The sequence below is a fragment of the Gekko japonicus genome, unplaced genomic scaffold, assembly GCF_001447785.1.
Source record: "Gekko japonicus isolate JY-2015 unplaced genomic scaffold, Gekko_japonicus_V1.1 scaffold314, whole genome shotgun sequence".
Lineage (NCBI taxonomy): Eukaryota > Metazoa > Chordata > Lepidosauria > Squamata > Gekkonidae > Gekko > Gekko japonicus.
In genome coordinates, this window is record NW_015170284.1 from 997,859 (window position 1) to 1,011,783 (window position 13,925).

The following is a 13,925-nucleotide window of genomic DNA, read 5'->3' on the forward strand; positions in this document are numbered from 1 at the left end:
ATTTGTGAATTTCCTGCATTGTGCAGGAAGTTGGACTAAATGACCCTGGAGGTCCCTTCCATGTCTATGATTCTATGTTTCTAAGACTGCTGAGTTTTTATTGCCTCACTCATAATATTGACCCATTTTCCTTGAGAGATAAAGAGAACAAGAGGTATATCTCTGTGTTACCTGTGGTGCCCAGCCATTTAAGGTATCTCCTTTTATGTTCTTTTTTTTTTTAACTCCAGATTCGAAGAAGCATGATAGATGGACACGAAGGGCAGAGATACATCAAGACTCTGGTCAAGTCCCAGGATGAGGTAAAAAATCATTGAAGACCTGGGGACATTAGTATAAGAAGGATGTGCTGTTCAGCCGGATTTTAAAAGACTGGACTAAGTTAGCCTCATTCTTACTGGGAAAAAGGTGTATTCCGTTTGTGAGTAAACATAAACCTATGAGGCTGCTTATATAGAAGCACAGTAGGTACAGCTCTCTTACAGTTTCTGTGCCGTTGTTCTTTTGCTATGGAAGAATAGTTGAAATGGTGGTTGCACACACCACTTAATATGTCTCTACAAGTGAGGGACCCACAAGGACTTGTGGGGAGACATCACATTTCCCATCCTCCACTATTTCCTCTTTCTCTTCCCTGAAAACTCCCTTCAGAGGCCAAAATAATCCTGGAAATGGCCCCTCCTTACCCCCTGCCTTTTATTGACAGAAACAAAGGCTGGAAGGCTGGCAATACTGTTGTGGATGCCTAGCAATGGACACTGCAGCCATTCATTTCTTAAAGCTATAGGCACTGCTTCTACTATTTTGGGAGATTCAGGGGCGGATTAAGGCTCACTGGTGCCCTAAGCACTGACCAATCTTGGTGCCCCCCTCCTTTCCACACTGACCCCATCCATTTTAACTGTTGACCTGTCTGACCACATATACAATGCAGGTTGCAGCAATACAAAAATTTATTCATATGATAACACAATATACTGTACAAACTAAGCCAAGCTTGGGCTACATAAAGTTCTACAAAAATGCAATACAACATCTATTTTAATATTTCACAAGTTAAATGTATCAAAGTTCCAATATTCATGACCTGAAAGGCATTTTTCTACATTTCACTTTCGCAAAATCACTGATAACATCCTCAAAATTAACACCTCTCCGAATGTCTGCTTCAATTGTTAATATATATTTCTTGAAGCATAATTGATCTATTTGGGTTTTTTACATGTTTCAGTTGTGAGAAAGACCTCTCTGTTGTGCAGTTGGTGACCATTAATGTTAAAAATATTCTTAAGGCAATTTCAACATTTGGAAAGGCACTCTCTAGTTTGTCTTCTATAATTGTGTTGTACAGTTCCATGTGAGTGAAAGATGTTTTCTTGGTTGTTTTAAACTTATGAAGAACATATGAATGGAACTGCTGAAGCTCTGTAGACAAAGTGTTGTTCATGTCATCTGGATAAGCATCAATGAGTGTCTGACAAGTCTTTGAATACCTTTCACTTTCTGATAATTGGGAATTAGGACCTTGTTGGGTGGCATTAGGAACATCTGTCAGACAAGAGAATCTGTCTGCTATTTTAGTGTACACCTTTAGTCTCCTCCTCATTTCCATTTCTAACTTTTCAGCAATTACATAAAAAGTGGAGATACAGAATTTGTCTCTGGCACTGAGAATGATCTCTGGTGCATTTCCATCGTTGGGCATTCTCTTTCTTATACGCTTACGTGTTTGAGTTGCTTTGTATTCTACATTAGGGATCATGTCCTTTGCAAATGATTCAAATCTCTCAAACTCATCTCTTGATGTGTGCAACTGGTCTGCCAATGATGAATACAAATCTGCACATGTTTGCAAGATCACATTTTCACTTTGAAGAAGTTGACTTGTTCTATGAAACTTTTCTAAAGTTTCATTCCAAAAATTCAGCATGAACACAAATTCCAGTTCTTGCATCTTGTTTGCAATATTCTTTGCCTCCCTTCTAGTGTCACCTTTTTGCAACTGGTCATCTGATCAATCTTCCAAAGCTTCCAGAATCTTGCAGAAAGAGTTGATAATTGCTGCAGTTGCCACAGCATGTGCTTCCCATCTGGTGTCTGAAAGTGATTTCAACACTTTTTCATTTCCAATGCAATCTTTGAGAATTCTCCACCGAGCAGTTGAGGCTGAAAAGAATATGTTGTACAGAGCAGTTGTACAGTGGAAAAGAAATCTACTGCAACTTGACAGCAATCCACAATACTTCGTCCAACTAAATTTAGTGAATGAGCTGCACAGGGTACATAAATGGCAAGCTGATTTGCATCCAAAAGGTTTTGCTGCATGCCATTGTAACGTCCAGACATGTTGGCAGCATTGTCATATGACTGGCCTCTGCATTTATCAAAATCCGATTTACAATCCTCACATAAGTACTTCAACACCTGCTGTGCCATGGTTTTACCAGTGTGATTTTGTAATTCCAAAAATGTGATAAATTGTTCAACTGGCTGTCCATCTTGCAAGTATCTTAGCACTATGTTCAGTTGGTCAACATGTGAAAGAACAGGCGTTGAGTCCACAGACAGACTGAAGTACCCAGAAACATTAATTTCATCAATGATGATGGGGTGCACTTTCTTTGCCATTAACTCAATAAGTTCCTCACATATCGTTTTGAACAGGTATGAAGGGTTGCCTTTTCCAGCATTACCATACTGTGATATGTGAGCAGCCAAGAATGGGTCAAACCGACTTATCAATTCGAGTAGCCTCAAATAATTCCTATTATTGAGAGACCCAAATTTTTCCACTTTTCCTCAGAATGCCAATCCTCATTCAGCCAGTGTGCAAATGACTGCTACAACACACCGAAGCACATTCTCCCAGTAATTGTACTCCTCTTCAATTTGTTTTTCCAGTGGCTGTGTCAAGCCTAAGCCTTGTTTCCAAGTTAAATATGTCAACATGGCATCTCGGTGAGTTGTACTTTTTTCATGGTTGTCAATTACAGCAGTGTTTCGCCAGTCACTAAATCCCTCATTTCTAACAAAATGCCTGCCAACCTAGCAGTTCGAAAGCAAGAAATTGCAAGTAGATAAATAGGTACCACTTCAGTGGGAAGGTAACAGCGTTCCGTGCGCCTTGGTGTTTAGTCATGCTGGCCACATGACCACGGAAACGTCTTCGGACAGCGCTGGCTCTTCGGCTTTGAAACGGAGATGAGCACCGCAACCCTAGAGTCGGATTCGACTGGCTTTCGAGCAAGGGAACCTTTACCTTTTACCTTTGGGCGCAAATAGTTTACAAACAAAACAGTAAACTGATCCTTTTGAAGGAGAGTACAACAGCCATTCTCTCTTGTAGTGTTCACCATTGGCTTTTATTCCAAAAAATATCTTCTGTGAACAGTATCTTTGGATTCTCACTGATGAAATTGCGACACGGTTTGTCAAATGGCCCATTGTGGTGCTGACATTCACTGGGTCCCACAACCCTGGGTCCTTAGCTTTGTTCATTTCATCCTTGGTCAGTTCTCTAAACTCTTTGGACAGTTCAAAAACATTTGCACATCTTGTCATGGAAGTAGGTTCAGGTTGTGGCACTTCATCGTGTGCAACGTCATCATGAAAATCTGGCCTTGCACCAACACTGCCTGTTTCTGATGAAGGAGATAGATTTGATTCACTTCCTGTCTCTGAAGACTGACACTGGTTTTGATCTGGATCATCTTTCTCTGCAGTTTGTAAGAATAAATCTGTCAGCTTTCCTGTCTTGGCTACAACAGACAGATTCTTTTGCTCATTCTGTTTTGCACGTTTTCTCTTTTGCACACCACTCAACTGAACACGCTTCATTTTTGACGTTTACATAGGGCTGAAATTAAAAAGGGGCAGAGAGGGTCATTGAAATGACTGTCATGACAACTGAATTTGGCTCCATGGTTTTACTTTTAAACACATGCATTTTACTTTTAAACATAGCCTATGACACTGCACCTCGCCAACAAAAAATAGAAGATAACCCTAGGATGCACCATGATCAATTTGCACTAGTTTTATCATTTTTTTTTTACAAATTTTCATTCTTTTTTTTTCTTTTCACATGCTTAGTCTGCTTAATGGTTAATCCGCCCCTGGGGAGATTTGAACCAACTCTGTGTTTTGTTTTAGATTTCAGAGTTCTCTGCAAACCTGGGACATTGTCCAGGTTTGTAAAAAGATCCATGGCTCCAGTCCCCAGATTTAAATATCCTCAGGTTTTGCTACACTGAGAACTAGATATATTTATGCAAATAGAAGCCATTTCTTCAGTAGATCATGATTTATTTGCTTCTCCCCAGGGTCAACCTATCCAGTAGGCACAGTGCCTAGGCCCCACAGTACTTTTAGGGCCCCCCCCCGGAACAGCAGGGGGGGGAGTCAGAGGTCTGCTATGGGATGGGGGAATCAGTAAAAATTGCCATCCATCTGTCTACAGAAATCTTCTGTGGGATGCAACCCATTGTTCCTAAAACAAGAGCAAAAGTAGAAGGTACCAGAAAAGAGGAGGTACCAGAAGGCAAAGTGGTGAGGGCAGAATCAAGGTAGAGGGACTGAGGAATTAAGGGGGGTGCCTGAAACTGTTGCAAATTCCTTGCCATGGATTCTGCTATAGCTAAGGGGTTGGGGGGGGGACTAGACTGATCAGCAGGATAGGCATGAGCTGGATGAAGGGGTTATGTATGCTCTGCTGACTGCAGACTAGCATGGAGTGATCCACATGAAGTCTCCACTCCTTTCCAAAGCTGGAAGATGCTGACAAAGCTAAGACAGAATGCTAGTGGCATGACGTAGGGGTGGGGTTAGAAGCCAGGCACACAGGGGTGAAGAGAGCTGCCTATTGGGATATTTTGTTAATATATAGCAGAGTTTGCCCAGTCATAGAAGCATGACACTGAGGACAGTAAATAAATCTCCCGAGAAGTATATTGCAAAAAAAGGTAAACTTGCATTTATCCAAGTAGATCCAGTTCACATTCAGGCTGCAGTCGAAAGGAAGAGACAGAAGCCTAATCTAAGGAGTACTCTCCCTATCACAAATGGCCAGCTTGTCCGGCATTCATGTGTGCGGGCGTATGAGGGCAATTGTATCCACAGGCGAGACCTGCAGAGACATGTGTGTCTCCCTGGAAGGCCGTGTGAAGAGACCGAGAGGAGGGGTCAGGGGGGAAGCTCCCAGGTTAAGACAGGCATCCCATTCAAGGAGATAACACTTATACACACTTAGAGTGATGTAGCGCCCCGCCCCATGTCCAGGCATGCTGAGTCACTCACTCCAACACAGCCACCCTTGCCCCATCAACCTCCTCTTCTTCAAGGCCCCTCCCTCTCTAAGCTCTTCCAAGACAGGTCAGTGGACACCCAAGTATGTTTCTGTTCCAGCTCAGGCATCTGCTCCTGTGGCATGTCAGACAGACAAACTTTTTAATCTTGATCATTTTGCATCTGCTCACATGCACAAATGAACTTAAGGTTTAAAAAAAATGGACTTCTAGGCCTGGCATTATGCCTGTTGGAAATCTTCCCTTGGAAATCTTCCCTTCTGGAGGGTGCCCTCTCCCTTGTGCTTCAGACCCCTGCGCAGCCCCACAGCAACTGCTTGCGGCCATGCTGCCAACTTTGCTGGGGCCCTGCTTGCTGCAGCTGTCAGACATGGAGGGACAACACTGAGGGACAGCTCTGCCCAGAGGCCAGCTGATCACAGCTAAGAGAAGGGTACTTGCTGCTGCTTATACTAGTGCTGGGTCAGCCTCACTCTCACTCTTTTCTGCTTCCTGCTTCCTCTTTCAAAGAAGAGAGAGGTTTTTAAAAAACAAAAATGCTGAAGTCTATTAAAAAGTAAAGAACTTTACAGGGCATGTAGTGGCTGTACAACCAGGGATAGGCAAGACATCACCAACTACCCCCATGGACCGCCCTTTTATCCAGGGGTATTAAAAGTGCTTTGAAAAGCCTGTACATGAACTGTTGGCTCTGCAATTGTGTTTTACGTTTTAAAAAATCTTCACAAATTAACTCTGGAACCGGACTGGGATGGTGAAAACATGGGAAGGGAAGTAGTTGGAAGGAAAGCCGGCCAGATTAAACAGAGTGAACCAAGTGTGTTGCACTGTTGGAGAAAATACTTGCATAGATTGTCCCTGAATGCATGCGGTTTTGGGGGTCCATTATCAGATCCCTCCCCCCCACTATGTAATTTAGTTTCAAAATGCAGTAGTAGGAGAGAGAAGGGGAAGTTTACCTCCCCCCCCATCTCACATTCCCAGTCAAAAAGTACTTCCCAAGTTGCTTTAAGGTCCTATGGAGGCACAAGTACAGACACCTGTCTTTATCTCAACAGGGCTTAAAGCAGCCGGGGACTGTTTTTGATTCTGGAAAATGGTATATGAGGGCGAGATAAACTCTCCTTCCGCGGCACGATGGCACTGATCCATATCCCTCCCACATCTGCTTTTTATAACTAAATTACTTTTAGGTGATCTGGTCATGAATCTACAAGTTCACATGAACTTTGACCCATAGACCATTGATCTATTTACAGGGATATCCTAAGAACACTTTCCTGGTCATAAGAACCATTAATTGGGTTTGCTCACTTAGTCTAGTATTCTCTTCTCTGACTAGCATTACTGTCCAACCTTTCCCAGCCTTGCTACCTGAGATCCCTTTAAGCAGAGATGTACGGGACTGTCTTTTGCATGTTGAGCTTGTGCTTTGTCCCAGAACTATGATCTCTCCTCTGAATAGTTGCATGGAAATATTGGCTGGGTTTTGGAGTGAGGTCTGTATACATCAAAAATATAATTACAGCATGTTTGAAAACTGACTGTATCTCTTCACCATTGAACTTCCAGAGATACATAGATGAAGTGTACAGGACCTATACCTGGGCCCCTATCAAAAGCACAAACTACAGGTAAGTACCTAGCTAGAAGGAGATGGGAGTTATGCCCCTTCCCTGTTTCTCTTGGATAGTTAGGGAATAAGAAAGCTGATTTTGTGGCTGAGAATTGGGAGAGCTGTGATTGGTTCAGGCTCTGTGCACTATACAAGCACAATATACCCAGCATTGGTGTTGCAAATCCTCCCCGCATTACAATGTGACTTGCAAAGGAATTCAGCTACGCCTCACTGAAATTATGGCTAACTGTACTGAGGTGCAGTGCTTGCTGGACTGAGTCTCCAATATATTGTTGGTATCCTGTAATGTGAATATCTTGACTGGACTCTATCACTGTTATCCAGACTGAAAAATATTAAGGTTTCTAATGTTGGAGGGGGAAGGGAAGTCAGCATGGTATAGCCCAATCTTGTCAGATGTCAGAAGCTAAGCTGAGTTGGTACTTGGAAGGGAGACCTCCAAGGAAGACTCTGCAGAGGAAGGCACTGGCAAACCACCTCCGCTTCTCACCTGCCTTAAAAGCCCCTTGCTGAGGTCACCATAAGCACACAGTATTGTGGGATGGAGATCATTTTACTTGTTTACTTGCAGTGTAATCCTAAATAGAGTTACACTTTTCTAAACCCATTGACTTCAATAGACTTAGAAGGGTATAACTCTGCAAGGGTTGTACTTACATAGTATTTCCCCCCTATAATTTCTTGTTCCAGCAGGAAAGAAGCAAAAAAAAAGTATTTTTACCGAAAAGTTTGACTTTCTTGAACTTGCTTTTCAGATTCTTCTAAAATCTCTTCCTTAGTGATTAAAAGCCAGGAGCTGGCAATAATACCCCTTGATAAGCTGATAGAGCTGCTATTTCATAGGATTTATAAGGGGCAGTGATGTAGCTTTGTGCATGATTTTGAAGAACATTTCCCATGCATAAGGAAGTATACTTGATTTCACATCAGTCTATGTAAGACTGGGATTTAGTGGCATATTGCCATTATAGTATTTTGAAGACCACGCCTTTCATAATAAGCTCTAGACCTGCATAGTATTCAACATGCTTCCAATAGGGTTAGTTCAAAAGCTAATGGAGCATCGAAGTATGTCAAAGAAAGACTTTTTCAGACACAATGAGTGAATGACAGGCAAGAGAAGAGGTGTACTTACATGAGGGGAAATATCCTTATCTTGATCTCCTGAATGCTGTAAGACCACAGTCAGGCATGTTTGTCCTTGAGAACCTGGGCATTTCACTTTATTATGACATAACCATTTCTTAAGATGCTCAGAAATACATTGTGGGAGGGCAGCATGCATGATACATGATACCCTTCCCAAGTTACAACTGTGTATTTTAAATCATGGATTTCAGTCTGTGTATTTTGTGTCTTGTTTAACAGTATTGGGCTCCTTCATGTAGCTGGTGTTTGAGTTCTGAAGCTTATCAGTGTTGACTGAGACTGCCATCTAGTTGCATAGCTGTTTATTGCACATATATATATATATCCCCCCCCCAGCATTTTCTAATGCAGCTGGTTTGGCACTATAGAGACCTATAACTCCCTGACCCAGCTTGTCCAATCCAGCAGTCTGCTAAAGAATCATAATAAGCCCACGAGGAAACATAAGAAGACATGGGTATGCACAAAATAAATTGGGATGCCCAGTGTCCAAAGGACAAATATGCCTGAGCAAGATCTTCTGTTGAGCAGCCCATGAGGACTTACTGTCCTAGAAAGCCAGGGCATAGAATGCGTCATATACTTCGTGTATCTCCATACTCTCCCTTTCTTAAGAATTACTGGAGGGGGGAGGACATGTTGGTCTCCAGATATGTTCTGCAGATGGATGGCCAGTCATTGCTAGCCTTAGTGTCAGAATCGAACCCTTGCCTGATCATTGGGTCAGTATACATGCATGTCTGAGTCTCTGATATACATAGCTTTGCTCTGCTGCGTGTTATCATTATTGCTTTAGCCATTTCCTCCCCGCTTGTAGTTCCCAAGCCTTATGTAGCACCTGCTAGCTTTGTTTCAATCTGTCAGCAAGGATCCTCCTCTGACATTCCTGAGAAGGAGAGATTGAGACAGGCCTGTGTGAACGTAGACAGCTGCGCTTGTGTAATACTGTGAAGTGGAGCCTCCCCCGTAAAGGCTATGGGAATTTTTTCGCTATTCTCATTTCTCATGGCCTCAGGAGAGTATCAATTGATAAACATTCTCACCAAGTTAATTGAACTGTATTAACCTGCCTAATTAATATGTAATCATGATGTGTGTATGGAGGCTGGACCAAAAGTCTTGTAGTTCCTAATTCTGTAATGTCCCTCAGTTCTGTCAGAGAGTTTGACTTGTCTGCAACTTTACTGACTTTCTAAAATAAAGCCAATCAAAGGACTTATTGCGTCTGAGAGTTACTGCCCTGTCTGACACTTAGGTCCTATGGAACTCCAGATGGGGCTTTGTGGTTGAGCACACTTCTATTAATCTGAGCTTTCATCTCCTCAAACCTCTCATTTCCTGCATTGAATATAGGGAATATATATGTTTTTCTTCAAGCTCTGCCAGGGACCAGGAAGAAAGGACATTACAGAAACATAGCAGAAGCTGTCTTGTTTTGTAGGCATGCACAATTGTGGTTTTCTCAGATCTGATGAGTTAACCCAGAGAAACAACTGGAGGTAAAAGTAGGGAGCATTTGGCTCCATGGTGTTTCCAGCAGGTTCTACTATGTCCTGAATTATTCCGTTTGTGGAAATGATGGTGAATATAAAATGCAGCAGTGGATCATTCCTGCCATCCTGGCATTTGCTCATTTGTGTGACTTGCTCACAAAAATACTGTGCTGGATGATCAGTATTCTACCTCCCTATTCTTTTTCTTTCCAGAGTCTTAAGCCATCAAGTGCTGGCATCTAGAGTAACTTATCTGTAACCATTGGCACAGCCATTTTTAAAACACTGTATTTTCTTCCTCCTCCTACCCAGCCTAGGTTTGGTCTTGCCACCCTACAGAACATACTACATTCAAGCTAATCTCAGTGACCAGATTCTCCAGGTGAAGTGTAAGTAGGCATTTCCTTTTCCTTTTGACCTTTCACATGCCCTTTGACCCTGAACCCACCAGCTAGCCTAAGGATGATTAAGAGGAGAAAAATAAAAGCCCAACTTGTGCTATGAAAGCTAGTTTTTAAAAAGTGTATGGAATGGGGGAAAAACCCCAGCACATAGAAGAAAGTAGGTCATGGTTTATTCCTGGAAGAATAATACAGCCTTCCCAGGGATGTGAAGATTCCCCATGATACTTTGCATAAAACAAAATAAGTTAAACCTTTAAAAAGTCCAGGGCAGACAAGGCTGAGTTGCTGCTTTATAATGCTTTTTATGTACTAGGTGATAACTCTGTAGCAGCCAGTTAATTTGAAAGCTGGGAACGTTTGCATGGTTCTTTCTGTTTTGTTTTGTTTTGTTTTAAACCATTATTATTATTTTATTTAAATTTGGGTTTTTTTCCTAACTAATTTACAATTAATCTGTGTACTTGTGTGTTAGCCTACCCTTGTGTGTGACCCTGGGCCCTGCTCTCTTGCTACAGGGTGTGAGGGTCTTCCAAGGAAGCCTCTCATAACCTGTATTGAGTGAATCTGGTTGCCTTCTCTTTTTCTTCCTGTGTTTACCCCTCTGTCTTTGTAATATATATATATATATCTCTTTCTCTCTCTCTCTCTCTCTCTCTCTCTCTCTCTCTCTCTCTCTCTCTCCCGCTGTTCAAGACACCTTACCTTTTCCAAGTCCCCTGCTCCAGACACACACATTATTTGTAGCGAATCAAAATTTCAGCCTTAGAAAGTTCTTGCTCAGTATGTACTTGGCAGATCGTATGACAGTGATTCATTGTTAACATTAACTTGTGCCAGTCTCTTCCAAAGTATTTCGATTAGGTAGCCCTGATCTGGTATCAGTGTGTTCACTTTTATGTTAAATAGGCTTCAACTTGTCTACATTAAGGAATTGACACTTTTTTAAAAAAAATCCTTACGTAGAAAAATGTTTTGACAACCAAGCAGAAATATAAGGGAACCCTTGCTTTAGACACCAGACATTGTGCTGCCCTGAGGCAGACTACAAAATGTCACCTCCATTTGTGCTGTTTGCTTCCCCATTCCCAAGTGCTCAGGTACCCCTCCTCCACATACACATACATGCCTTTGCTCAGGAGCTGGAGCAGTAATCCTGCCATATATTATGGTTGCTTAGGCAATCAAATGATAGCCCAACGTGCACAATAGGACATCTCACAAGAGTTTGTAAAGCTTATAGGACACATGCATGGATTGCTGTGCTGTTTTACAGAGGGCAAGGTAGATTAGCTACGACAAATCCCAGCAGAGGGAGAGGCAACAGGACAGGACATTGCCACCCACCCCAGTGTCACCTGAGACAGCTGCCTAATAACAGAGCCAACTCAGTCCACCAACTCACTTTAGTTACCATTTCTCTCTGAGGGAAATCCACAACAAAGATAAGCTTAGATTCTGAAATTTCCACTCAAGATGGCTTAACTGCAAGAGTGGTCTCTAAGTTCATTCAAACCTAGGAAAAAGCACATGGTACAGTCCTCATAGAGTGCTTGTTTTTAATTGCACCTGCTCAGTGCACAAAGAAGTCTGCCTTTTTAGGGAGAAAGATTCTAGCATAGTCTTCTCCTTGGCATGCTATATCATCGTGTCCTATTCTTATGACAAGTTCTTTCAAATGTGAATTGCCAGCATATATATTTCTGAGGTGAAACAGTCCCCCAAGAGAAGATTGTACCAGTAAGTTTTGAACAGATGAGATTTTATGTGTGTTCTACTGCCAATCATTTTCTCACCATGGCTGTTAGTTTATGGAGCCATGGAATACTTAGAGTATCTCAGTAAAACAGCATCTCCCATAAGCACCTAGAACACAGGAAAGTCATTCTCCCAGAAGGTTCTTTAGAAGATCCTGTTCAGCTGAGCGTATTTGGCTTTAAGCCCAGAAGTTCCATCTTTGCCATCATAGATGGCTTCTGTGAGCAATACATTATATATGAAGGCAACAACCTGGGGGCTATACTTTAAAATTCTAAGAAGTATCCTAAGAGGCAGGAGAGTACCTACTCCTCCAGAGTTAGCTAATTCACATTCAGATTTGTAATGCTCAGTAAAGCAGCTGAAGAGAGAGGCTCTGCAGCTGTGTCAGCACTGGAACCAGACCATGATGGGACTCGTTATTATTAATATTATGGCATTCTGCAGAATTGACACTCACGGCTTTATGTGTAGGCTGAGACAGCAGAAGCTCACCTAGCAGAATCTGGAGTTGGTACCCACGGGTTCCCTGTGTGCCTATTCAGGTTTAATATGCACCTGCGAGGTTTTCTTGAGCAGCAATCCAACACCATTGAGCAGCAATCCAACACCTGCTGCTTCCAGAGCCACTGTGATGAAATCTGCTTCTGCTATTCCCGTTAGGAAGCTCATCCACATCCTCACAGGAGGCTTTTTTTAAAAAATGGTTATGCCACATAGATTGCATGTGGCTTTCTCATGCAACAGTATGAAGATGGTTTTGGTTTGTCTGCAAAAGAAAGCCCAGGTTTAAGCAAAATATCCAGCCAAGTCTTCTCTCCCAATAGGGCTGTTTCCCAGGTTCCTCCCCACCTTAGCTCTTCATGCTAAAGACATCCCTACATCTCACGTATGTCACATTTTGGTAGGCTGACAATCCTGTGACAGTGAGTTTGTAAACATTCCTAGGGAGATGCTTGGTCTCTTACACCCTAGCCCTCTCCTCTCCTCTGTCCCTGTGTTTCCTTTCCTTCTGTCTCTATCTCTGTGTATGTCTTTGGTTAATCTTGAATTTTGCATGGTCTGCTAACTCAGTAAGAACATTTCTATATCAAGACTGTTGCAAACTGTTTGCTACTGAATTTTATTTTTTATGTTGGTTATATAATATATATCTATATATCTAGTTATATCTATACATTTTTATTATTTTATTACTGTGGCTTTTTCTTGGTACTTTTATTACTCTTTTTGTTTTCTTTTTCATGTCGTTTTTGCAAGAGGTTTCCTTTTGGTATGATTATGATACACAATATTTTTATTCAAACAGCAATTGAATAAAATATTGTTTGTACCCCCTTCCCCTTTCCACCCAACCCCCCTTTTTTTTGTTTTCTGTTTTTTGTTTGTTTTTTCTTGCTTTCTCTCTCTGATGGATTCACACAGTACCAATCAGCAAAGTGAAGGGCAAGTATTTTCAGTCTTAGACCACCACCCTTCCACCACCCCCTTCTCCCCAACCGTGTCCAGTACCCCACCCCACCCCTCACTCCAAACCTTCACCGCTCCCCTTTACCACCCACCTGGCCTGCTTGCCCATTACCTTGCCCGTTTGCCACGCCTAACCTTGCAAACCACCACCAAACTGTTCCTTCCTTCCTCTCTTCCTCCACTCCTTCTCCTCAAATTCTTTCACCCTTTATTTGAAAGCAACATGTCTTGTTATGTTCATAATAGCTTCACCACTACTGATCTCCCCACTCCTTCCCTGTGCATTGCTCAGAGACTCAGTCCGGTATCGTTAAAGAGCCAACTTCATATGGAATTGTTATGTTTGAATTCAATAAGGTTTTTTGTAGCTAGTTTAATATCCTGCTCTTCCTCTTCCCTGCAAAGATACCTTCCCTGCCCTTTCTTCTTTTTTCCCCCTGTCTCACACCTTCCCTACAAATCTCCTTCCCCTGTCCTTGTTCCTGTGCTTTCCTTCCTCTTCAAGACAACTCAACCTGAATGGGACAGGGCTGTGCAAAGACCTTCAGACTCAGAGGTGTTTGAAAATAGAGTCCAGTATCACTTCCAACAGAAGAAACATTTAGGCTTCCTGCAGGGGGAACTGCAAGCTGAAAAGCAGGAGGAGCTGGACTCACAGACAGGTCTACACTGCATGCAGTTTAGCATTACTGTGCCCAAAAAGACGTATCTC

General features: G+C 42.3%; 1 protein-coding gene across 1 annotated transcript in view; it reads left to right on the forward strand.

Annotated features, from left to right (window-relative positions):
- The window catches only part of CACNA2D2 (calcium channel, voltage-dependent, alpha 2/delta subunit 2), an 871,471-nt gene that overhangs the window by 820,328 nt on the left and 37,218 nt on the right, over positions 1 to 13,925 (forward strand). Inside the window, exons 20-23 of the mRNA XM_015417855.1 lie at positions 231 to 302; positions 6,876 to 6,937; positions 9,897 to 9,973; positions 13,169 to 13,189. Of these exons, the coding sequence (XP_015273341.1) occupies positions 231 to 302; positions 6,876 to 6,937; positions 9,897 to 9,973; positions 13,169 to 13,189 (232 nt within the window). The remainder of the gene's footprint in view (positions 1 to 230; positions 303 to 6,875; positions 6,938 to 9,896; positions 9,974 to 13,168; positions 13,190 to 13,925) is intronic.